The sequence below is a fragment of the Hippocampus bargibanti genome, linkage group LG08, assembly GCF_051943395.1.
Source record: "Hippocampus bargibanti isolate YZ-2025 linkage group LG08, ASM5194339v1, whole genome shotgun sequence".
NCBI classification, from domain to species: domain Eukaryota; kingdom Metazoa; phylum Chordata; class Actinopteri; order Syngnathiformes; family Syngnathidae; genus Hippocampus; species Hippocampus bargibanti.
The window spans coordinates 3,338,672-3,364,735 of NC_142741.1; the positions used below are offsets into that span (position 1 = coordinate 3,338,672).

Consider the following 26,064-nt stretch of genomic DNA (forward strand, 5'->3'; position numbering starts at 1 on the left):
TTGGGGGGGGGGTTCTTTTTTGTTATTAATTTGGTAGCTTGTGCCTTATTCGTGATTTTATGGAATAAATATTTGGTTGTCACTTAGGTGGCCCCAACGCCGTTAAAAGCTTCGTACATTGATACCTTGGCTTACGAAATTAATTGGTTCACCGCCAGAGTGTGTTAGGCGAAAAGTGTGTATCCCAAAAAATAATTTCCCATAGGAAACCATTAAAATGAGAATAATCCGTTCCCAGGTCCCCATAAAACATGATTGTCTACTTTCTAATTTTCTAAGCCTTAAAAACACACAAGATAAACAATATACCTTATTTTATGTGTAATGAATGTGTGATATTATAATTAAAGAAACAAACTGTACTGTATAATAAAGTCGTTTTATTGGCCTTTGTGATGGTCGTTGATAGCTTGATGGAATGGAGTGACCGTTTTCATCCGCATTAAACACTTGATGAGGAATGTAGCCTTCTTCTTTCACCATCTTGAGGAATGATCCATTGTAGGTGCTTTCTCTGCAATAATTTTACCTTGTTCCTCATCAATTGTGCTCTGTTTAGCTGGGTTGATAGCTTTTTGCATCAAGTGTACAGATGGCTTGTGCGGGTTATTCGTGGAGCCTGATTGATTTAACCTTGCAGTCTACACTCGAAAAAAGTCAGCTGCCATTTTCTTGTTAGAACGGACTCGTTCGCGAACGACATATCACTCATTGTGTGTATCCCGAAAAATAGTTTGTATGCCAAGGTAAAATGTTCATAAATGTAACGTTCGTAAACCGAAAGGTTCATAAGCTAAAGGGTTCGTAAACCGAGGTATCACTGTACAACAAAATCTTGTCACCTGTTACAAAAAAATTGTGATTTTTATTTCAACATTTTTTATTCAAAATAACAATCGCAAAGATGGTCACCGAATAATTTGAACAACTGTGAAAAAAAAAATCAAGAGAAGGCCTCGTGTCTCCGTGATCACAGCCATGTGTGTCATGTTGCTAGGCAACAAACACGTTTAAATGCATCAAATCCGATTACCATCCTTCACTTTTCGGCCGCCCCCGTTGACATTAAGGTAACGGCGCTCGTTCGTTCGTCCCCCTCGGAGATTGTCTCAACTCATATTAATGGCGAGTTCTCCTCTGCTTATCCAACAGGAGCCGGGTAACCACGGCAACCACATCCGGATGCAACAGACACTCCAGAAGGTCATCGGTGCCCAAGGGCGACTCGTCAATCGTATCGGGAGCCTCGTCATCGCCGCCATCTTGGAGAGGTCGAGGAAGGCCGGGAACAGGAAGTAGACACGTCCCGAAGGGGACGTCGCTTCGGAGGCGTCCGTCAGAATGGCGCTTGGAGGGGTTGTTGGATCTCAAGGTGGGTTTGATCTTCTCTTGCTGAGCGCAGGCCCGCAATGCTAAATTGATGTAGCGCATGTTGTCGTTATGGGATGTCAAGCCCTCCTGTGGACGCAATGATGTCATTGAGTTCCAGTCCGAATTTTGTGTGGCGGTCTGAATGTTCAGTTTTAGCGCATTTTAAACTCATTCACTGCCAGACGACATGCACAAATGTGTTCACTCCAGTGCCAGGGTTTTTGACATTTTCACTCAAATTGCAGGACCCACAGAATACAGTGATACCTTGGCTTACAAACTTAATTGGTTCCCAGACAGAGTGTGTAAGGCGAAAAGTGTGTATCCCAAAAAATAATTTCCCATAGGAAACCATTAAAATGAGAATAATCTGTTCCCAGGTCCCCGTTAAAACACAATTTTCTAATTTTCTAAGCCTTAAAACTACACAAAATATACCTTATTTTATGTATAATAAACGTGCTATGGTATAATAATTAAAGAAATAAACTGTACTGTATAATAAAGTCATTTTATTTACCTTTGATGGTCGTTGATGGCAGTGAATGAGTTAATTTGGATTTTATTTTCCAAACAAAAATATTTTTTCCATTTTTTTTTCCTCACTAGTTTTCATTTAGCATAACTTTGATGCCTTCCCGAGCTTTTTTTTTTGTGGGTCAACGTTGCGTTCGTCAGTTTATATATAATACACTCTTTTACATGGACTACGAACCTCTGTGGGGTTGAGCCAGCGCCCGCCGTCGTCACCTTGCACGCTCTTTACGGCGCACACAACCGTCCTGGTCACGGCCTCGCCCACGCGCGCCACGTGGTCATCATCCTAGACGGGAATCGATTTACTCATCAGTCAATTATTGATCAAAAAAATACACACACTCCAATTTGGGAAGGCTCACCAGCTCGATCCAGGAGTTGACGCTGACGGTGATGCTATCCAGACACTCCACGTAGTGCCACCAGTGTCGTGGAACAAAGAGAACCTGACCACATCAAATAATAATACTCATACATTTCATTTATAAGCGCCTTTCAAAACTCTCAAGGACACGTTACAGTCACAGGATATTTTTTTCTGCGGGTGAGCAGCGGCAGCCACACGCGCCAGCGTTCACTCAACCCGGAAGTAACATAAAGTAAAAAAACAAACTATCTATCGAGCTATTCACTATCTACAGTATTAGCTATCTACATATTCGCTATCCATTAGCTATCTAGCTGACTGGCTAGCTATCCATTAGCTATATAGCTAATATTATATTAATAGCAAAAAGTTCATCTGCCAAGCGTTTATTTCCCATAAGAAACCATTAAAATGAGAATAATCCGTTCTCAGGTCCCCATAAAACATAATTTTCTACAAAGTAAGCCTTAAAACTACACAAAATATACCTTATTTTAAGTACAATAAATGTGCTATTGTATTGTAATGAAAGAAATAAACTGTACGGTATAATAAAGTCGTTTTATTGACCTTTGTGATGGTCGTTGATGTAGTTGCCGTGCTTTCTCAGCGATAATACCCTCACTCACACTCTCCCCTGCTGACTGCTTTTCGTTAATCCAAATCAACAGAAGTTTTTCAACCTCTTCTATTGCCTGAGACCGTTGCTTAGACAACACAGAAACACCCTTAGCCACACGTAGCAATGGTCGACTTAGCATACTGGTACTGGGACGCTAAATCACACAAACGCATACCTCGTTGGTGTTTTTCGACGATCTTAACATTAGCCTTTGGTGTGGTCTTTTCCTGTCCCATAATAGCAAAAGTACTCCACTCGATAGCAAACCACGTCTGCACTCAAAGGGGGTATGGAAGTGTATATTGATATATTTAAGTTGAGCCACCTGTCCGGGTAACAGGGTGACGACGTGCGCGTTGGTGTGCCGGAAAGCGGGAAACCTGCCGAGGTCCGGATGTGGGATGTTGACCTGGCTGAAGACGCTGGATTCCTCGTACGGGATCCTGCTCGGGTACATCTTGGACGTGTCTTCCGGAGGGAACATGTGCCAGCGCTTCCTGTACGTAAGTGAGGAAGAGGTAAGGGAATTGATTGGGGGGTGTAAAAGCAAACTAGTCTAGTGCTTGTTTTTATGTACAGTCATACCTTGATTTTACGAACCCCTTGGCTTACGAACTTTTCGGTTTATGAACGTTAAATTTAGATTTATAGAAATAAAATGTATCATTATTATTATTATTGTGATTATTATTATTATTATTATTATTATTATTATTATTATTATTATTATTATTATTATTATTATTATTATTATTATGGAAGTGGGGGTGAGACATTTGTGAGGCACTCTTACCGTCCTTGTACTTGTAACACCAAGTTGCATCCGTAAGAGTCCAGGTGGCACGGGGTGTTGGCACCTTCTGTGCCTATCCATATCGTGCTCTCTTTTCCATTACGGCCCTTGAACCCGAATGCATCCCACTTTACATCCTGACACACAAATATGAAATATTACGCACCAAAGCCATTCGCGTTCATTTCCAAGATGGTGAAAGAAGAAGGCTACGTTCCTCATCAAGTGTAATGCTGATGAAACCGATCACTCCGTTCCATCAAGCCATCAACGACCATCAGAAAGGTAAATAAAACGACTTTATTATACAGTACAGTTTATTTCTTTAATTATAATACAATAGAACATTTATTATACATAAAATAAGGTCTATTTTGTGTCGTTTTAAGGCTTATTTAGTAGAAAATTATGTTTTCTGGGGACCTGGGAACGAATTATTCTCATTTTAATGGTTTCCTATGGGAAATTATTTTTTGGGATACACACTTTTCGCCTTACACACTCTGTCTGAGAACCAATTAAGTTGGTATGTCAAGGTATGACTGTACCTCAAACATATCGGGCTGGTGTTCAAACATCTTGGCGATGTACTTGTAGTCAGCGTAGGCCCAAAACTGAGCCCGTGGGTAGTCACAGAAAGAGCCCACATCCTCCCTCGCCTCATCTTTCAGCCAGCTGAGGAACTGACCCATGCTTGCATCCACGTAGGCGCACTGAGTTTCAAACTGAGGCACTAAAAACAAAAAGCCGCCAAAGCCGTTCATTTCCATCATCCAATCATCCGCCCATTCAATCTTTCTTCTTACCATTCATCTCCTCCTTCCTCCCGAGTCGGAATCGGATGCTTCCGTCCCTGAGGCGCTCGCGTAGATTCTCTGCGGTCCAGCCGAGGACGGGCCAGCCGTGAGTCATGTTCAGGAAGACGGCGGGCTGCTGTAGCCGACCCACAATTCTCTGGGCCTCTTCTGGACTGAAGGGTGGGACGCGGGTGGCGCTGCCGGTGTCCATGACCTGCAACTGACAATGTGACGTCAAGCCAGGACGTCTTGCCTTGCTCTAGAATCAAAACAATGGCTTCCGATTCGGAGAAGATGCTTTCTTGTTACTCATCCAGTTATGAATATGATTCAAATAGTTCTGAAGAGGAAAGCATAAATGTTTGGAATCGATTAAAGAAGTACTAGCGTATCAAATCGAGCCGTCAGGCCTCCAACGTAGCGTCCCAGAAAATGGCGCCCAAGCTCTGTTGGAAATGGGCTTCTTTGTCTGCTGGCAATTTGTGTCAACTAGTATCAAATAGTAGTCTTGGTGCAACACACAACCATTCACCATGGCGTTATTTATGTGTTTTCCTTCTAATTTTGACATCAACGCGGATCAACATGAGTTTTCAGACCAAAAAAAGTACCCAAAATGCATTGTGTGTCGCTTTCTCGGTCAGGGGCGTTCCTTCAGTGACGTAGGGTGAGGACTCGTCACCAACTCAAAAACAAGACTTCCGGAATATTCAGCGCGAGTCTTAAAACGTAAAAGATAGCTATATGCGGTGGAATCTTTGTAAAATACGCTCAGTGTCAGTCATTTGAAGTGATTTTACAAATTATGGACACAACTGCTCCGGAGGCGTCGGTTGTCATAAAACCATATTAAAGTGCATTTAAATAGCTTTCAAATGTATAGATTATTGTTCTATGACAAATAATAAGGAAATAATGGAATTTTTAATTTTCGAAATATGACGGGATTTTCTGCCTTTTATTACACAGTTAAAACAATGAAAATCTGTCACCGAGTTCTTTATTACAGTTTAAACTATCATAACTTTCTTACTTTTTGACAGATCTTAACGAGTAAGGTACCATTGGAAAGCTTCTTAAATTCGACACGAACGGAAAACACAAGAAAATATTCAAAATCTAAATTAACGATCGAATGCAGGCGGATTTTCGTCAGAAATCAAAAATGGCTGTCACCGAATACTAGGAAAGAAAATTGCAAGCTCTAGAAATATATATGCTAATGCTTCTTTTTGCTTGAAGCTTGGCAGTCATTGAGAAAAATATATATTCTACCACTTCGATGAGTTATAAAAATACAACTTACTCACCTTTATAAAGTGTAGCGTTAGCAAAAAGAGCGTAAACTTCAATCATTTTTTTGCCCGTTTTTCGTTGTCTTATTCGGAAATTTCAAGAACCGGCATGGAGGGAAACGTGTAATACGTCATCCTAAATTGCATATCTTGGAAAATGCCACCAAAAACTATTACGTAATTAACAAAAATGCATGATATACGACTGCGAGTAGAGTGTACTCGGTTCACTGGACAAAAACAATCGCAGTGGAATATCGGTCACTGTAGCGTACCTATAATCAAGTAGACTTTAGTTGTGTTTTGGACGCTTACATTGTGATCATTACTAGGTTATTACAATGTCCCATCATTTATTAATTGATTTAGAACAGGTCTGTGGGCTATTCAAGAGATCCTCACCACACGTGAGCTATCTGAATTAAATAATACCGCAGTTGTTCACGTTATCAGTCAAACTAATGAAATGCTCGATCGCGTAAAAAAACACCTTGAATAAGTGTGTGCTTAACTTCAAAAAGTCAAAAAAATCAACTCCGTATCTTTAAGATAGCGTCGTAGCTCGAGGAAAGCAAACTCTTGGAATAAAATAGGGAACACACCGTTCTCAACACGTGCAGCGAAGCTGTGGGCGGAAGTAAACAAAGCTCACATGACTTATGACGTTTTTGTTTTCAATTGGCTCGTCAGCGTTGTGCCGGTGAAACTACTCCATTTTGGCGCCGCGCAAGGAGCGACGCCTGCAGGAAAAGCCTTCCGAGTGAGTCAAAATGGCAGCTCAAGAGCCACAGCTTCCGTACCGGAAACCAAATCGCTTACGCATGCGCAATAACGTTCCGTCACCATCGTCTGTTTTTGTTTGTGCTAGCGACCGCCTCGGATGGTACTCGACGTTCTCTACCACCGGACGACGAATAAACACGTTAGAATTAAGTCGGAATCGAGCTCACCTTGATCCGCCATGGGTGCCACTTTGAGCACCGAGGCTGAGAGGGAGCCGCTTCTCGGGTCGCCCCACGTAGCGGCGAGGGGTCCGCTGCCCGTCAACAGCCGAGTGTACGGCCGAAGATGGCTGGTCCTCAGCCTATTCTCCCTGTTGGCCTTTATGCAGGGGGTGGTGTGGAACTTTTGGGGGCCCATCCAGAACTCTGCCGCCCATGCATTTGGCTTCACCAAGTCCGACATCGCGGTGCTGGTCCTGTGGGGTCCGGTGGGCTTCATCCCGTGGCTGCTGTTCATGTGGCTGATGGATAAAAGAGGTGAGCAAACACTGTCAATATGTCGCTGAATGCCTTGAGATATTGATTGTCATGTGATGTATCGATTCGGTTCAGCATTTTCGGCATTGCTTGGTATTATATTACATGTTAATTTTCATTGGTAAGTAAATCACAGGTTGTTGTTTTTCACTGACCTTTATCAACACCAGTACAGTTCCTGGAATGATGCAGTGTCAATCAAAGTCGTTCAATTTGATTTTGCACTTGTTTGTGGGCAGGATGTCCCCTTTATACGTTACCAATTTAAATAACGCTCTTATCGCCAAAGTACCAAATTACATCTCACACAATTCTATGCGAGTAGTATAAGATAACCGATTGATATTTTTAGTCACTAAGATAGAAACTAAGTATCGTAGATAGGGTTCGGTAACTATAGTGATAAAGGCGCCGTATCGTCCATATTGTTGCTGACGTTACACTTTGATATTTTTTTTTCCTGGAATCCAATTTACCATCGCAAATCCACTCATTTTCTTATATATATATGATAACAAGTAAGTTAGGAGAATATATCGAGTTGTTGCTTGAAAAAAAAAGTTCATTTGGAGAGCTATCATCATGCCTTATTGCTAACAATAGCGATACCGTGCGTGTAGTACTGTATTATGATTTTAGTATTGAGTCGATCACAATACTTTCCCCTTTTATAGTTAGTCCCATGATGTAATTCTTGTGAATTTAATGCCAATGTACAGTATGTTTAAAGTATGTTTTAAAGGACAACTTTTTTTCACTTTTTTGTTTCCTAACTGACATCAGAAAAACGTTTTACAGCATCTAAAATACCCAAAACACGCAGGCTGATATTTTTAATCAAATGCAAAACACCAATAAAATGACTTAAAGTGTGCTAAATCTGCAAAAAATTTAGCTGCGAATTGGGCATTTTCAGGAAGTCCCGCCCCCAGTTCGTGACGTCACCCAAGACGTGCTCGAGAATCAAAACAATGGCTTCAGATTCGGAGAATATGCTTTCTTGTTACACATCCAGTTATGAATATGATTCAAATAGTTCCGAAGAGGAAAGTATAAATGTTTGCAATCGATTAAAGAAGGTCTTCAGGGTCATTTTGACTAATCAAGACTCAGGTGTAGTGTGACAGAAATTGCAAAAGATGGCGCCAGAGCTCCGTTGGAAATAGTTTTATTCTTCACCTTGGAATTTTTGTCAACGAATATCAAAGAATTGTGTTGGTGTAACATACGATTCACCATTGCATTATTCATGTGTTTTCTTTCTAATTTCGCCATCACCATATTTAATCACTTCATTTTATGATTTACATTTCTCTGACTAGCCCGTGGTATCGCATGTGGTGTCGCATATCACAAGATTTGACCATATTAAAAGGTAGTGAAACATTTTTTTTTGTAGTTGTCAGCACATCATCCAGGGTGGGACTCTTGAGTGACTGATTTGCAGACTTGTGTAACTTGTCTTCATGTGACCGTGGTGTCAGTTCACACAAGTCAAATGAGAAACCACCTGACAGAATTTGTCAAATCCGGCATATTCCACACTCGATTTTACTGCCAGTGGACTAGGCAACCGGGCCGCGTGTTAAATTGGGTTAGTGGTGTGGTGACCCATGTTCCGTTCCGGACAGATGTTAATTGTTGGCTGCATGTGACACACACTCCCACACATCTACAAGCTCGCTCATGCTACATGAGTCACTCTGATGCAATTCTGTTTCGGAGAAGAATAGTGCGGACGCTGTATGATTAAAGGACAACCGACGTCCCCGGCAAGTTGTGTCCATAATTTGTAAAATGGCTTCAAATGACTTCTACTGAGCTTATTTTACAAAGATTCCACCGCATATAGCTATATTTTACATTTTAAGACTCACGCTGAATCTTCCGGAAGTCTTGTTTTTGAGTTGGTGATGAGTCCGTACGTGACGTCACTGAAGGAACGCCCCTGACCGAGAAAGGACATACACGGAGCTTTGTCACCCTTTTCTGCCTTTTTTTGGGTACCGTGAGTACTAAAAAGTTTGTTACTACATTTCTCTCAAGATACATCAAAATGACAGGAATAAATTCTTTAATCGATTGCAAACATGTATGCTTTCCTCTTCAGAACTATTTCAATCATATTCATAACTGGATGAGTAACAAGAAAGCATCTTTTCCGAATCTGAAGCCATTTTTTTAATTCTAGAGCAAGGCAAGGCGTCCTGGTGTGATGTCACCAACAAAGGGGCGGGACCTTCTGAAACTGGCCACTTCCGGGTTCAATTTCAAGTAGTTTTTGGACACTTTAAGTCATTTTTATTGGTGTTTTGCATTTGACTAAAAATATCGTACTGTGTGTTTTGGGTATTTAAATGCTATAAAACGTTTTTCTGATGTCAGTTCGGAAACAAAAAAGTGACGTCCGTTGTCCTTTAACGGACATCCACTTCTATGCTTTGTTCCCACACAACCCCACCCCTCGATCCCCCGTCCTTCGTTGACCTTCCAGCATGCGATGCGAGTGCGTCGTCGGAATGCTATTAAGGAGCACTCCTTTGTGGCACTCATATCTCGAGGGTCTTTTAACCTTGTCCAGTTCAAGTCACTCTCGAGGGTCTGTTTGAGCCCTTCCCATTCAGTTAACAAAGAAAGCAAGGGCCTTCTGTCTGCCTTCGGGGTGGCTTCGACCTTGCTCTTAGAGTTTCGGGCTCATAGCGGTGATCAAACACTTATTTGTCAAGTATTTGTGGTTCGAATTTGTTAGCAATCAGACAAAAAAAAGTGGGGTGAAAGAAGCCCGAATTGACTTTACAATGGTCTGTTCAAACCAAAATGGCAGACTTCCTTTCACAAATCACCCGCACAAGCCGTACACTGTCCAAATAGACGACAGTGAGAGTTTCAACTTTGATAGTTCAAAGGCAGACTGTAGACTGCAAGGTTAAAATTCCCATCAATCAGGCTCCACAAATAACCCACACAAGCCATCTGTACACTGAATGCAAAAAGCTAGCAATCCAGCTAAACAGAACACAATTGATGAGGCACTAGGTAAAATCATCGCAGAGAAAGCACCGACAAGAGATCATTCCTCAACATTGTGAAAGAAGAAGGCTACGTTGCTCATCAAGTGTTTAATTTAATCCATTCCATCAAGCCATCAACGAGCATCACAAAGGTCAATAAAATGACTTTATTATAGACTACAGTTTATTTCTTTAATTATAACACTATAGCACATTTATTATACAAAAAATACGGTATATTTTGTGTAGTTTTAAGGCTTAGATAATTAGAAAGTAAAAAATTATATTCATGTTTGGGGACCTGGGAACGGATTATTCTCATTTTAATTATTTCCTATGGGAAATTAAATTTTGGGATACACACTTTTCACCTTAGACACTCTGTCTGGGAACCAATTAAGTTCGTAAGCCCAAGGTATCACTGTAGATAGTTCTACCAAAATGAACTGCATTTTTGTGTCCTCTTCTGACATCTTGTCTCGCCTCCCGCAGGTCTTCGGGCGTCCCTCCTGCTGTCGGCCTTCTTAATGCTACTGGGGGCGGCGCTACGCAGTATCCCGCTTTCGGACCCGGTTCTCCGGCGTTGGTAAGACGCCTCCTCTTCCTCTGTTTCCATCGTCCTCCCGTTTGTTATCGCGAGTAGCCTTTCAAAGGTCACTTTACAGTCACAGGATAAGTTTTCTGTGGGTCACATGCGCCAGCGTTCACTCAAGTAAATAGATAGAAACCGAGCTAGCCAGCTAGTAAATAGCTAATAGATAGCCAACAGATAGCTAGCTAGATAGCCAGCCACCTAGATAGCCCTATAGTTAATAACTAGCTATCTAGATAGTTAGTTAACTAATACACTGAATGTTACTATTAAACACACAGATAGAAAGCTAGCTAGCCAGCTATTAGATAGCTGATAGATAGCCAACAGATAGCAAGCTAGATAGCTATCCACCTAGCCACCTAGATAGTTCTATAGTTAATAACTAGCTGGCTGGATAGTTAGTTAGCTATTACACCGAATGTCACTATTAAACACACATATAGAAAGTGAGCGAACCAGCTAGTAGATAGCTAATAGATAGCCAACAGATAGCTAGCTTGATCGCTAGCCACCTAGATAGCTCTATTGTTAATAACTATCTATCTAGATAGTTCGTTAGCTAATACACTGAATGTCACTATTAAACACACAGATAGAAAGCTTGCTAGCCAGCTAGTAGATAGCTAATAGATATCCAACAGATAGCTAACTCGATAGCCAGCCACCTAGATAGCTCCATAGTTAATAACTAGCTATCTAGATAGTTCGTTAGCTAATACACTGAATGTCACTATTAAACACACAGATAGAAAGCTAGCTAGCCAGCTAGTAGATAGCTAGCTAGATCGCTAGCCACTTATATAGCTACATAGCTAATAGATAGTTCGCTAGATAGTTAGCTAATACACTGAATGTCACTATTAAACACACAGATAGAAAGCTAGCTAGCCAGCTAGTAGATAGCTAATAGATATCCAACAGATAGCTAACTAGATAGCCAGCCGCCTAGATAGCTCCATAGTTAATAACTAGCTATCTAGATAGTTCGTTAGCTAATACACTGAATGTCACTATTAAACACACAGATAGAAAGCTAGCTAGCCAGCTAGTAGATAGCTAGCTAGATAGCTAGCCACTTATATAGCTACATAGCTAATAGATAGTTCGCTAGATAGTTAGCTAATACACTGAATGTCACTATTAAACACACAGATAGAAAGCTAGCAAATTTCCCCATTGCGGGACGAATAAAGGTATTCTGATTCTGAAGGTATTCTGATTCTGATTCTAGCTAGCCAGCTAGTAGATAGCTAGCTAGATAGCTAGCCACTTATATAGCTACATAGCTAATAGATAGTTCGCTATTGGATTCGCCAATCCAATACACTGAATGCCACTATTAAATACACAGATAGCTAATAGATAGCCAACAGATAGCTAGCTAGATAGCTAGCCACTTAGCGAAATAGTTGCTAGCTAGTTAGCTAATACACTGAATGTAACTAAATACAGAATACTACTACTACTACTACTACTAACAATAACAACAACAACAACAACAACAACAACAACAACAACAACAATAATAATAATAATAATAATACATTTGATTGATAACATTTTTGGTTGTTTGGACCGGCTTAGTTTATGCCAACTCAAAATGTCAACGAACAGTTACAAACACACGACATACCATTTTGTGCCACTAGGTGGCACTAAAATTCTTCACACCGTACCTTGAAGCAGATTGTTCAAGGTTTCCAATGCTTTTAATTTATATTTATATTTTTAATTGACGACATAAAATGTCCAGACTTTTGCTGTATTGTATTATTTAACTTTAATCACTTTGCTGCTGTGTAATGTCAATTTCTCCACTGCGAGACTAATAAAGGCAAATCCAAATCCAAAATCTGAACATTTTATATCATCTATCTGCTCACAAAAGGTACACAAGACCATGAAAACGTGAGAAATGCTTATTTCCCTTTTAAATTTGCTCTTTTAAAACAATAAAACTCCCAGATAACTATTTTTTTTTAAACAAGGATACCTCATTTACAGGTTAATCCACGGCGGTCAACTCCTGAATGGTTTAGCCGGTCCCACCATCATGAGCGCCGGCCCCTTCCTGTCCACCACATGGTTCGCCCCGGACCAAAGGGCCACCGCCACCGCCGTGGCTTCGCTCTTCTCCTACCTGGGCGGGGCGGCCGCCTTTGTGGCCGGACCCTTGATCGTGCCCGCTCCCAATGGCACCCAGGCGGCGGGCCGCCGGGTATCAGCGCCACCGGCTCCCGTATTGGACGCCGTTATCCGGGAAAAGATCCAGTTGGTGATGTATGCGGGTAAGAGCCGCCATTGATCGATAGAGTATCGTGTTGGAGGATAAATAATATCAAAATGCTACATTTGGCCACAAATGGGGCCATGAATGACTATAAATGAAATAAAATCAATATATTATCCCACACGTTTAGGTTTTTCTACTCTCAAGGTCACTTTACAGTCACAGGATAAGTTTTTCTGTGGGTGAGCAGCGGCAGCCACATGCGCCAACGTTCACTCAACACGAAATATAGATGGAAAGTTAGCTAGCTAGCTAATAGATAACTAATAGATAGCCAGCTAGCTTGTTAGATAGCTAATAAATAGCAAATAGCTAGCTAGCTAGCTAGGTAGCCAGCTAGATAGCTAGCTTTGGAAGGTTTTGAAATCCTCATTGACAAAATGCTACATTTGGCCACAAAAGGGACCATAAATGACTATAAATGAAATAAAATCAATATATTATTCCACACGTTTAGGTTTTTTGTTTTTCTACTCTCAAGGTCACTTTACAGTCACAGGATCAGTTTTTCTGTGGGTGAGCAGCGGCAGCCACATGCGCCATCGTTCACTGAACACGAAATAACTCAAATAGATAGAAAGTTAGCTAGCTAGCTAATAGATAACTAATAGATAGCCAGCTAGCTTGTTAGATAGCTAATAAATAGCTAGCTAGCTAGCTCGGTAGCCAGCTAGATAGCTAGCTTTGGAAGGTTTTGAAATCCTCATTGACAAAATGCTATATTTGGCCACAAAAGGGACCATAAATGACTATAAATGAAATAAAATCAATATATTATCCCACACTTTTAGCTTTTCTTTTTTTTTTTTTTTAATGAACACTTTATATTAGCTTTTTGAAAAAATAAATGAGCGAATGTTGACGTCGAGCTGCTCCCCCTTCCAGAGTTGGCCGCCATCGCCGCGTTGTTTGTGGCCGTCCTCTTCTACTTCCCCTCGCGGCCGCCGCATCCTCCCAGCGTGGCTGCCGCCAGTCAAAGGCTCAGTTACAGGAGCAGCATTTGGAGACTCCTCAGGTGAGCACACACGCAGCTCATTTTTTTTATATTACTTAAAGGACAACCAACGTCACTTTTTTTGTTTCTTAACTGACATCAGAAAAACGTTTGATAGCATCTAAAATACCCAAAACACACAGTATGATATTTTTATTCAAATGCAAAACACCAATAAAAATGACTGCAAAAAATTGAGCTGCGAATTGGGCATTTTCAGAAAGTCCCGCCCCCAGTTCGTGACGTCACGCCAAGACGTCTTGCATTGCCGGAGAATCAAAACAATGGCTTCAGATTCGGAGAATATGCTTTCTTGTTCCACATCCAGTTATGAATACGATTCAAATAGTTCTGAAGAGGAAAGCATACATGTTTGCAATCGATTAAAGAATTTATTGCGTGCCATTATGAGGCAACATTGAGGCGAAATGTCTCATTGAAAAAGAGGCACAAAATGGCGACCTCCTGTGGCTACCTCCGTTTCCACAGGCTGAGAAATTCCTTATATGGAGCTTGGACGCCCTCATCTGGCGGCTTTTGGGTGCAACACGAGGTCCCCAGACCAAACAAGTACAGCAAAATACATTGACGTGATGGAAGGACCGCTACAATGCGTCTTTTTTTCGGTCAGGGGGCGTTCCTTTCGTGACGTCACGTACGGACTCGTCACCAACTCAAAAACAAGACTTCCTGAATATTCAGCGCGAGTCTTAAAACGGAAAATATAGCTATATGCGGTGGAATCTTCTGAAAATGCGCTCAGTAGAAGTCATTTAAAGCGATTTTACAAATGATGGTCACAACTTGTCCGGAGGTGTCTGTTGTCCTTTAAATTCTTAATTCTCAAACTCCACCGCCCCAGATGAAAGTCAGTCCCAGTTCGCTTAAGCGCAGCGAATCGGACGCGAAAGAAAAAGCGTCACACGTCTCCTCGTGGCGACGGCGGACGTGCCATCAGCTAAGTGCCGTTTGTCCTTGACGGACCCCAGTTGGAGATCAATGCATCACCGCGACAAGGTTCAAAGCTGAAGTGATTACAGCAAAGGTGGCGGGAGGCAGGGACGGAGGGAGCGGTGGTGGTGCTCTCATCAATCCCGCAGCTTGGGCTTGGATGTGTCTTTGATTAAAATGAAACCATAACTTTTCACACACGCACCCCACACCCCTCCTGTCGTGACGTTTGGCCGCGTAATTAAAACTCTGCGGATGCAAACGCTTGACAAAGGGAGCCTCTGGAGGTTCTCCTGTCAGTTTGGTGGAAGTCCACCATTAAACACTCTTAAAACTTAAAAAAAAAAAAAAACTAATTTTTTTTTGGGGGGGGGGGCGGATATCAAAAGTTTCACTTTGATGAAAATTACCGTATTTTCCGGTGTACAGTGAGACCTCAACTTACGAACTTAATTGGTTCCCCCAGACAGAGTGTGTAAGGCCAAAAGTGTGTCTCTCAAAAAAAAAAATCCCATAGGAAACCATTAAAATGGGAATAATCCGTTCCCGGGTTTCCATAAAATATACTTTTCAACTAAATAAGCCTTAAAACTACACACAACATACCTTTTTCTATGTATAATAAATGTGCTATTGTATTGTAATGAAAGAAATACACTGCATTGTATCATAGTCACTTTATTTACATTTGTGATGGTCATTGATGGCTTGATGGAATGGCGTTGGAGGTCGAAGGTCAAAGGGAATTGCTGTTTGGAAAGAGAGGCGCATTACATGAGGACTGTAAGTAAAGAAATAAACTGTGCTGTAAAATAAAGTTTTATTTACCTTTTTGATGGTCATTGATGGCTTATGGAAGGAGAGTCACCTTCCATAAGGACTGTTGGTAACTTAACCTCTGTTGCTGTTCGGTCGTGTGCTTCCGCCGAAGATCACTCCGCCAGCCGTGGTGGGTGTGTATTATGAAAATACTGCTTATTATAAGGTTTAATTTTCAGAAATTTGACGTTTGTAAGACGAAAAGTTTGTAAGATAAGGTGTTTGTAAGTTGAGGTCTCACTGTATATGGCGCACCTAAAAGCCTTCACTTTCTTCAAAAGACAACCCTGCGCCTTATATGCAGGTGCTCCTTATAGGTGAAGTCATATTGAGCTGCAACAGGTCCCTACTTACGAACATTCGAGTTACGAACAACCGTACATACGAACATTTTTGTAGTTAACGTGTGTCGTCTTACATATCTCTTAGCTAGCTAGCTTTCTATCCATTTGAGTTACTTCCGGGTTGAGTGAATGCTGGCGAGTGTGGCTGCCGCTGCTCACCCGCAGAAAAAATGACTGTAAAGTGACCTTGAGAGTTTTGAAGTGTGCTTGTAAAGAAATGTATTATTATTATTATTATTATTATTATTATGACGCACGCACACACACACACATACACGTTTTTGCGACATGGTGGGGGGGTGTGTGCAAAAGATTTGACCCGTGGGAACCCAATTTCAAACATGAAAAAAAACGTATTCGCTGGAAAAGGTGGTGGGCAGGGTGCGGAGGGTCCAGTAGGATTTTCAGCGCCCTAGTTGTCCATCATGAAGCCCACCACAAAAAAAAAATGATTCTTTTTCCTGTCGTTTTAATTTTGAGAGGCCATTTTATTGGTCATTTCCAGAGGAAATTCTCTCAAAAATGGGAAATTAACCCCCAACATTTCACTGAACAACATGACATTTTGTATTGGGGGGGGGGGTCCTCATCATGAATTGGCACACCCTAAAAAAAACATGAAGAAGCTAAGCCCGTAGTTTGTTTTTGATGTGAAGCGGCCATTTTGTTTTTTTGTTTGTCTGTTTCTGTGGATACCAAAACGAAAGACTAAGGTTCTTTTGCCCTGTTGTTTTTCAAATGCAAAGTGGTGTGTGCGCCCCCCCCCCGCCCCCCCTCAACGCTTACATGCTCGGCGTCTTGGAAAATGAAGATGGTGTTTAGTTTTTTTTTTTTAATTTTATTTTTTGCATGTCCCCCAGTAACCTCCGCTTCCTGATGATCGCGCTGGCGTACGCCGTGCCCACCGGAGTCATCGCCGGCTGGGCGGGCGTCCTTGATATGATCCTCACGCCGGCCAATGTCAGCCAGGTACACACACACACACACACACACACACACACACACACACACACACACACACACACACACACACACACACACATACACTTTTTTGCTACTTGGTGGGGACGAGGTGTGCAAAAGATTTGACCCGTGGGAACCCAATTTCAAACATGAAAAAAACTATTTATGAAACTCTTAAAAATGTGATTTGAGGACGCAAATTTTATTTTTAACGTGTGCTCACTCAGAAATCACTTTAAAATGGCATATTTCTTAATGTAATTTTTCCAGTTTTTTTCGCAACTTCGTTAGGGTGGTCTATTCCTTGATTTTTGTCATCGTCAAACCAAATCTGAATCGTCATAAACTTACAACTTGTATCCAATCCAAACCATGCAAAATAACGGTCTGTAACGCACACACACACACACACACACACACACACGCACACGCACACAAACACACACACATACACACATACACTCAATATTCTGTGGGTCCACATTTTTGTACATTGACTGGCAGTGAATGAGTTAAGAAAAACACATTTTTAAAACTTTTTTCTTGGCGTGTGGTCAAATGACGAAAAAAAACAGAATCTTCTCATCCAATGATGCAAAATTTTTAACCAACGTGATCGAGCAGAAGCGCAGCAGCAAAGCACTATCGCTCGCCGTCAAACACAAACCTCTCGTAACTCAAGCCCGCGCAACAGATCATCACCAAACGTCAATAAATCATCTGTGCCGGGGGAATCTTTCCGTTTTTAAGAGGCCACGTTGAAGAAATGCTTTCCCGCCTCTGAAGGGGGCTTGTCAACATTTTGGCAAGCGCAATGTAGCGGGAAAAAAGGCAGTTTGCGTCGCCCTCGTCGTCATGCATACACGCAGATGCACAATGAGGAGGATCCCGCAACTTGGCGGGCAAAATTGTTCCTGGGAGGGTTACGGCGAGATGGAAAACGTCGTGCGTGACAAGCGCTGACCCAACAGGGCCACCAAAAGCCGCCGCAGGCAGAGGGAGCCATCCTGACTTTTGTCATTTAAACTCGAGGATGCGTGTGTGTGTGTGTGTAGGTAGGTAGGTAAGGACTAGGTAGGTAGGTAGGTAGGTAGGTAGGTAGGTAAGGTCTGTAGGTAGGTAAGGTCTGTAGGTAAGTCTGTAGGTAGGTAGGTAAGGTCTGCAGGCAAGGTAGGTAGGTAAGGTCTGTAGGTAAGGTCTGTCAGTAAGGTCTGTAGGTAAGTCTGTAGGTAGTTAGGTAAGGTCTGTAGGTAAGGTAGGTAGGTAGGTAAGGTCTGTCGGTAAGGTCTGTAAGTAAGTCTGTAGGTAGGTAAGGTCTGTAGGTAAGGTCTGTAGGTAAGGTCTGTCAGTAAGGTCTGTAGGTAAGGTCTGTAGGTAAGTCTGTAGGTAGTTAGGTAAGGTCTGTAGGTAAGGTAGATAGGTAGGTAAGGTCTGTCGGTAAGGTCTGTAGGTAAGTCTGTAGGTAGTTAGGTAAGGTCTGTAGGTAAGGTAGGTAGGTAGGTAAGGTCTGTCGGTAAGGTCTGTAGGTAGGTAGGTAATGTCTGTAGGTAAGGTCTGTAGGTAAGGTCTGTCAGTAAGGTCTGTAGGTAAGGTCTGTAGGTAAGTCTGTAGGTAGTTAGGTAAGGTCTGTAGGTAAGGTAGGTAGGTAGGTAAGGTCTGTCGGTAAGGTCTGTAGGTAGGTAGGTATGTATGTAGGTAGGTAGGTAGGTATGCATGTAGGTATGTATGTAAGTAGGTAAGGTCTGTAGGTAGGTATGTATGCAGGTAGGTAGGTATGTATGTAAGTAGGTATGGTCTGTCGGTAAGTCTGTAGGTAGGTAGGTAAGGTCTGTAGGTAAGGTAGGTAGGTAGGTAGGTAGGTAAGGTCTGTCGGTAAGGTCTGTAGGTAAGGTCTGTAGCTAAGGTCTGTAGATAGGTATGTATGTAGGTTGGTAGGTAGGTATGTATGTAGGTAGGTAGGTAGGTAAGGTCTGTCGGTAAAGTCTGTAGGTAGGTAGGTAAGGTCTGTAGGTTAGGTCTGTAGGTAGGTATGTATGTAGGTATGTAGGTTGGTAGGTAAGGTAGGTAGGTAGGTAGGTAAGTTTGTATGTATGTATGTATGTATGTATGTATGTATGGATGTATGGATTGATTTATTGAACACCGCCGTCTGTAACCTGATCACACGAAAAACCATCCACCTTGCCAACCGCAGTCCATCAATAAGGTTCATCTCAAATGGCAGATTTCCCACGCCAACACACAAATCTCCCCCCCCCCCCCCCCCGCTCACCCTTTTTTTTTTGTTGCCGCAAACTGTAACTGGACTTTGGCCACTTCCAAACACTACTGCGAAATTGATACCTTTTAGTGTGTCGTAAAAAGCCCCTAAAACAGCAATTTAGCTGCCCGTAGGGGAAAAAAAAACACCCAAAGCAAAGTCTAGTGCCTATCTCTGCCCCCCCCCCCCCCCCCCCACCTTCACCCGTTGACATTGTCTCCTGGAAAACATTTTCCCAACCATCAATTTTATCGCCGCTTCCCGGAGCGCGGCGCAGACGGGAAAAACCTGTCGTCGTGCGCTTCACATCCGACGAGCCTTGAGCGCCTCTCCGATGTAATTACCTCCACAAGGTGCGGCATACGCGTTCCACCCAAACGCGCCTTCACATCAAACAGCTTGTACCCCGAACGGCGTTAGCCATGACGACAGCCTTCGACGCCACCGGTGCCGCTTCAAGTCACTGATGGCGACCCCTCCCCCTCCCACACTGCCCCCCCCCCCACCCCTGATTATTATTCTCCAACAACCTTCCCCGAGCAAGGAGTTGACTTCCTAACTCATTCACTGCCATTTACAAATGTATTTGAGAATTTAAAATATGACGTAGAGGTGTCAAAGTCAAGGCCCGTGGGCCAAATCCGGCCCGCCACCTCATTTTTTTCGGCCCGTGAAAGCAAATCAAACTTGTTAAATTCCATGATGATTGCTAAAATCTGAGCCAAAATTTCATATTTTTGGATGTCAACCACAATAAAAGTCATTATTCTTGACTTCAGATTTGAAAACGAGTTATTCATTCATTTTCTGTGTGCTCTATATGTAATATTTGAAGGGATTTAAACATTCTAATGGGTTCCCCAAATTCATAACTCGAGAGGAAACCATAACTACAATGTGGCCCGCGGAAAAAAATGACTTTGACACCCCTGACGTAGAGCGCCATTTCCGATTTTTTTTTTTTTTTTTTTTTTTTTTTTCATGCTTGGGTGCCAATAAAGCGCCGGTCATGGCCTCTGGCAATGTTTTATCTATTCCATGTGAGAGCTTTGTTCCAGCTGTTGTTACTATGAACTCATTTACTGCCATTCACAAATTAATTTGGGAATTGAAAATACAGTGATACCTCGGCTTACGAACGTCTTGGCTAACGAACTTTTCGGTTTACGAACGTTAAATTCACAAGAATTTAATCTTGACATACAAACTATTTTTTGGGATACACACGCAGCGCCACAATGAGTGATGTGTCGTTTGCGAACGAGCCTGTTCTCCTAACAAGGAAATGGCAGCTGACTTTTTTTTTTGGTCCTCTATTTCCCGCCCCCAGTCGTCGGTTAAAGCCACGTGATTGGTCAAGAACGCAGCAGTGAGAGGGTGGAGGGGGTTACAGAAACGCAGAGCTGGAAATAAAAATAGATAGGCAGACGACAAAGAGAGACAAAACCGCTATTAAATCGACACGACAATATATTTGCTTCTGCAGCTCGCTCCCGATACAGTGTGCTAGCTCTGGCCAGTATGCGCTTATCACTAGCAGCTAGTTATACTATGATTATTTAGTGACTAGCCAATCATAGTTTGTGAAAACTGACGTTTTCAGCGCATTCCAGCAGGCCTTGCGTGACCAACTTGAAATCTGATTGGTTAAAGCATCAGTTTCATCGACCTTGATTTTTATGCTCTAGGGCCTGCAGAACTGATTGTGAAGGCGTCCCAAGTTCATTTCTGACCCTGGTCACAAATGATGGCTGAAATATGATTGGATAAAGGCTTTAAGCTAGCAGAGAAGGCCTTGCAGGATCTGACGGTCCGCCACTGGCTTCTACGCACCAAAAAATGTCTGAATTGGTATATCTTTTTCAGCGTAGCTTCTCAAAAACTTTTTTTTGTGGGTCTCGCAAATTTCAAGATGACAATAATTCACGTTTTTTTAGAATTTGCTCTTTCAGTGCCGGTCATCCATGCCCAATACTGATTTTTTTTTTGTGTGTCCTTTCCCTCAGGTGGATGCGGGCTGGATCGGGTTCTGGTCCACGGTAGGGGGCTGTGTTTTCGGGGTGGCCATGGCCAGGTAAGCTGCCGGAGCACAGTGTTTTATTTCAAATTCTCTTGAAACCCTAATCCGAGACCGCAACGCTTGTTTGACGCCCAAGTTGAGAATCCAAACCCGAGATTGAAACCCAAACAAAACCGATTTGTCGACGTAGAGTGATACCTTGGCTTACGAACTTAATTGGTTCCCAGACAGAGTGTGTAAGGCGAAAAGTGTGCATCCCAAAAATTAATTTCCCATAGGAAACCATTAAAATGAGAATGATCCGTTCCCAGGTCCCCATAAAACATAATTTTCTACTTTCTAATTTTCTAAGCCTTAAAATTACACAAAATATACCTTATTTTATGTATAATAAATGTGGTATGGTATTATAATTATAGAAATAAACTGTACTGTATAATAAAGTCGTTTTATTTAACTTTGTGATGGTCGATGGCTTGATGGAATGGAGTGGCCGGTTTCATCAGCATTAAACACTTGATGAGGAACGTAGCCTTCTTCTTTCACCATCTTGAGGAATGATCCCTTGTAGGTGCTTTCTCTGCCATAATTTTACCTAGTTCCTCATCAATTGTGTTATCTGAGCTTGAAATGGGGGCCGATGTACAAAAATGCAACACATATTGATTTATATAGCGCTTTAACAACAGCTGAAGCTGGAACAAAGTGCTAACATGGACAAAAGGCAAATGCTGCCCCCTCGCGGAACGGAAAAACATTGCAAGAAGTCTGATCAGCGCTTTATCGGCACCCCCGCAATTATAAAAATATACAAAAACAAAAAAATATACAATTTTTTGTGCCAATTATTTTAAAATTTTATATTATATATGCTATATATATTAGCTAGATTTATTATTTAGTATTTTTTTTGGAATCATTATGCAGCATATTAATTATTTTTAATCCCAATATTACCTGCTTGTTTTTCACATTTATGGGGGTCTACTTGTGTGTGTTTTTTTTCTTTTATTTATTCAACAATGCTTGAAGCTGTAACAAAGCTCTAACATGAACAAAAGGCCCCCTTGTGGAAGGGAAAACATTGCCAGAGGTCTAACCAGCGCTTTATCGGCACCCCCCCCCCAGCAAGAAAAACCAAACACATTCACGAATGGCGCTCCACGTCACACCTTTCAATTCCCGTATAAATTCGGTAATGGCAGAGAATGAGTTATACATTTTTATTCAGTTATTTCTTTTATTTTGGTAAACATTGATGTCTGAGGGGCGGAGTTAGGGATGGCGCGACACTAAGATTGATCCCGTCGCAGGTTTGCGGACTCCATCCGTGGGATGCTGAAACTGATCCTGGTTCTGATGCTAGCCGGGGCCTCGTTGTCCTCTACCTGGTTCACCCTCACCTGTCTCAGCAGGCTTACTCACCTCCCCTCCAGCGCGGGTACGCACCCACCCATTTTTTCTCCACATTCAAAAACAAAAAACAAAAAAAAAAAGCCGGTTGCCTTGGAAACAATAACTTTTTTTTTGTGCTAATGAGCTAACATTAGCGGTCCTTGTCCGCTATCCGGCAGCCATCTTGTACACATCGTGCATCCTGGTGGGGATCTTCATCAACAGCAGCGTGCCCATCTTCTTCGAGCTCTTCATCGAAACGGTCTACCCGGTTCCTGAAGGCATCACCTGCGGCGTGGTCACCTTTCTGGGCAACCTGGTCACCGGCCTGCTCCTTTTCTTCCTCACCTTTTACTGTACAGGTAACGACACACTTGGCACGACATTGCAACCGCATTTGGGAGTGTTTTAACTCATTCACTGCCAGTAAAAAAAAAAATGTGTTCACTCCAGTGCCAGGGTTTTCGTCATCGTCACTTGAATTCCAGGACCCATAGATTATTGAGTTTTAGCACTACATGAATATTCAATACAGCGTTAGAAACCTTCTTTCTTAAAAAAAAGTTAATTCCTAAATTATATAGGTCTGGCGTTATCTGAGCTTGAAATGGGGGTGGCTGAACAAAATACAATGCAGAACTGATTTAAATTAGCTATCTGGCTCGCTAGCTACCTATGTTGCTGGCTATTTATTAGCTATATGGCTATCTAGCTAGTTAGCCAACTGTCTAGCTGGCTGTCTATTAGCTATCTGGCTAGCTTTCTATCTATTTGACTTACTTCCGGGTTGAGTGAACGATGGCGCATGCGGCTGCCGCTTCTCGACCACAGTAAAACCGATCCTGTGACTATAAAGTGACATTGAGAGTTTTGAAAGGCCCTTAGAAATGAAATGTATTATAATAATAATAATAATTAATTATTATTATTATTATTATTATTATTATTATTATTATTATTATTATTATTATTATTATTATATAGCGCTTTAACAACAGCTGAAGCTGGAACAAAGCGCTAAAATGGAAAAAAGAGAAATGCTGCCCCCTCTGGCAGGCAAAAATCATTGACATAGGTCTGGCCAGCGCTTTATCGGCACCCAAGCAAGAAAAAACAAAACTGAACTAATTGCCCGCTATCGTATGAATGTTACGTTTGTATTAAAAAATAAAAAAATAAATACATACAGGTAACATCCGACTTACGACCGAGTTCCGTTCTGACTAAAACGGTCGTAAGTCGAAATGGCCGTAAGTCGAAATCCATTCAAAATGTTGAATAGAGACTCGGAGGCTAGCAGGCCTGCTAGCGCGTTGCGGTGCCAGGCGTAGAATTAATTAAAAAAAAAATAGGGTCTGGAGGTCATGGTCGTAAGTACGGGTGGTCGTAAGTCGGATGTTACCTGTAAATAAAACCCCCAGAATGACACCCGACCGCTATCCATATTAAAAACAATCATCACGCTCCCATGAACTCCCCTCGGCGGCCATCTTAACACCACCGCGGTCACGCTCGGCTTCGCCGCTCTCAAGTCCCGTGACCCCGAACCTCCGGCGAACCTCGCTGCCCTTCTGCTTGCTCCCGTCGCACCTTCTTATTTCTTGCCGTTTAGCCGAGCGTGTCGGCCAGAATACAAAGCAGCGGGGAGGATTGGCAGGAAGTTGAGGCGGTGTTGTCTTGCTGAAAGCCTTACCCTCATGCGGGAATTATTTCGCGCATAATTCCGGCTTTTCCTTTGTCGATTATTTGACATCTTTCTGATTATTTTATTTTCCAAGCGTGTGTGAAGTGAGCGACGTGTAGCTGCCTCCAAAAGATTGAAAAAGTCTATACAGATCTTTTTTCCACTGAGACTATTCTTGCTCATTCTGCCGTGAGCGCTTGGATGTTTTTATTTTGTCCTCTATGGAAAAACCTACGAAGAGAGACCTGTCAATCATTTGTGTTCACGTTCATTTTTATGTGTCGGAAGCTCCCAACCTAAGCGTAAGTCACGTGACGTAAATGCTAACGTGAGCGATCCGTCCCTATCTGATCCACAAGCTTAAAAAAAAATAATAATAAAAATACAGGTAACATCCAACTTACGACCGAGTTCCGTTCCGAACAAACGGTCGTAAGTCAAAATCAGGGAGCTCAGCTGCAGGGAGTAGTCCTCTGCTCCCCCCAACCTGAGAGCAGGGACCTATCATAGCGGAGTCCAGCACCGCCATGTATGTACAGTAGGGATATATATATAGGTCCTAAACTACCAGTAAGACTTTAGTTTGCTGACGAAGTTTCTTGGATAAGAAGTGAAACGTCCGACACCTTCAAAGAAGTGCAGATGACGGCTGAAGAAACCTTTTCATCGATGGACCACTCCTGTATGACTGAGAGCTTACACAGACGCCTAGCTAGCTAATAGATAACTAATAGCTAGCTAGCTATATAGCTAATAGATAACTCATAGATAGTTGAATAACTTAAAAAGGTAGAAAGCTAGCTAGCTAATAGATAACTAAGAGCTAGCTAGATTCTTGGATAAGAAGCGAAACGTCCGACACCATCAAAGAAGTACAGTTGACGCCTGAAGAAACCTTTTCATCGATGGACCACTCCTGTATGATTGAGAGCTTACGCAGACGCCTAGCTAGCTAGCTAAATAGCTAATAGATAACTCATTGATAGTTAGCTACATAGTTGAATAACTTAAAAAGGTAGAAAGCTAGCTAGCTAATAGATAACTAAGAGCTAGCTAGATTCTTGGATAAGAAGCGAAACGTCCGACACCATCAAAGAAGTACAGTTGACGCCTGAAGAAACCTTTTCATCGATGGATCACTCCTGTACGACTGAGAGCTTACACAGACGTAAGTCAAAATGGTCGTAAGTTGAAATACATTCAAAATTTTGAATGGTGACTCTGAGGCTAAATGACTCGCAAACTCCACACTCTGGTGCCATCACGCGGTCGATTGCTGTGCGAGAGTGAGATGCTGGCTGGCTGGCCAAAAATTTCGTAGCCGTTGGCGGCCTCCTCGCGCATTGCGGTGCCAGGCGTAGAATTCAAATTTTAAAAATAGGTCGTGGTCGTAAGTATGGGTGGTCGTAGGTTGTGCCAGTCGTAAGTCGGATGTCCCAATTGATGTTTTTAAAAGCTCCAAATCTTGTTGATTTTTTTTTAACCTTGTTTTTGTGGTTTTTTTTTTGTCCGCATCCACAGAATTATCATGGCTGAACTGGTGCCTGACAGGCTCGTGTCTCATCAGCCTGGTGCTCATCCTGTTCTTCCGCGAGTCGTACGACCGCCTCTACCTGGATGTTTTTGTCTCGGTGTAACCAAAAAAAAAACAAAAAACAACCAAAATGGACACCATCGGACCTTATTGTTAGACAAAA

The 26,064-nt window shown here is 42.2% G+C and overlaps 2 protein-coding genes across 7 annotated transcripts; one reads left to right on the forward strand and one right to left on the reverse strand.

Moving 5' to 3' along the window:
- Window positions 1–7: 7 nt before the first annotated feature.
- hspbap1 (hspb associated protein 1) lies at window positions 8–6,448 on the reverse strand. Of its 6 annotated transcripts, none has more exons than XM_089003142.1 (8): window positions 6,385–6,448; window positions 4,497–4,701; window positions 4,239–4,423; window positions 3,691–3,827; window positions 3,223–3,394; window positions 2,271–2,354; window positions 2,087–2,194; window positions 8–1,458 (listed from the first exon to the last, which is right to left on the reverse strand). In XM_089003142.1, exons 2-8 carry the CDS (start codon window positions 4,696–4,698, stop codon window positions 1,120–1,122), a joined length of 1,227 nt encoding a protein of 408 aa, XP_088859268.1. In that variant the 5' UTR covers window positions 4,699–4,701; window positions 6,385–6,448; the 3' UTR covers window positions 8–1,119. The 6 variants fall into 6 exon arrangements, with proteins under 6 accessions (XP_088859268.1, XP_088859269.1, XP_088859270.1 ...); XM_089003143.1 differs by having other exon boundaries at window positions 4,497–4,707; window positions 6,385–6,432; XM_089003144.1 differs by lacking the exon at window positions 6,385–6,448 and adding an exon at window positions 6,058–6,366.
- Window positions 6,449–6,617: 169 nt separating this feature from the next.
- On the forward strand, window positions 6,618–26,064 carry slc49a4 (solute carrier family 49 member 4). The gene is made up of 9 exons (XM_089003140.1): window positions 6,618–7,041; window positions 10,545–10,638; window positions 12,652–12,935; window positions 13,823–13,952; window positions 16,906–17,014; window positions 21,275–21,342; window positions 22,602–22,729; window positions 22,863–23,045; window positions 25,889–26,064. The coding sequence occupies exons 1-9, from the start codon at window positions 6,744–6,746 to the stop codon at window positions 26,002–26,004; spliced, it is 1,410 nt and encodes a 469-aa protein (XP_088859266.1). The 5' UTR covers window positions 6,618–6,743; the 3' UTR covers window positions 26,005–26,064.

Excerpts from the sequence above, each read along its gene's own strand:
- hspbap1 (XM_089003142.1), bottom strand. The coding sequence starts at position 4,698 with ATGGACACCGGCAGCGCCACCCGCGTCCCACCCTTCAGTCCAGAAGAG. Across the intron at positions 3,395-3,690 it reads GTGTTACAAGTACAAGGACG|GAAGCGCTGGCACATGTTCC; the intron begins GTAAGAGTGCCT and ends ACTTACGTACAG. Across the intron at positions 1,459-2,086 it reads GCTGGCTCAACCCCACAGAG|GAGGGCTTGACATCCCATAA; the intron begins GTTCGTAGTCCA and ends TTGCGTCCACAG.
- slc49a4 (XM_089003140.1), top strand. The coding sequence starts at position 6,744 with ATGGGTGCCACTTTGAGCACCGAGGCTGAGAGGGAGCCGCTTCTCGGG. Across the intron at positions 10,639-12,651 it reads GACCCGGTTCTCCGGCGTTG|GTTAATCCACGGCGGTCAAC; the intron begins GTAAGACGCCTC and ends CCTCATTTACAG. Across the intron at positions 23,046-25,888 it reads CCTCACCTTTTACTGTACAG|AATTATCATGGCTGAACTGG; the intron begins GTAACGACACAC and ends CCGCATCCACAG.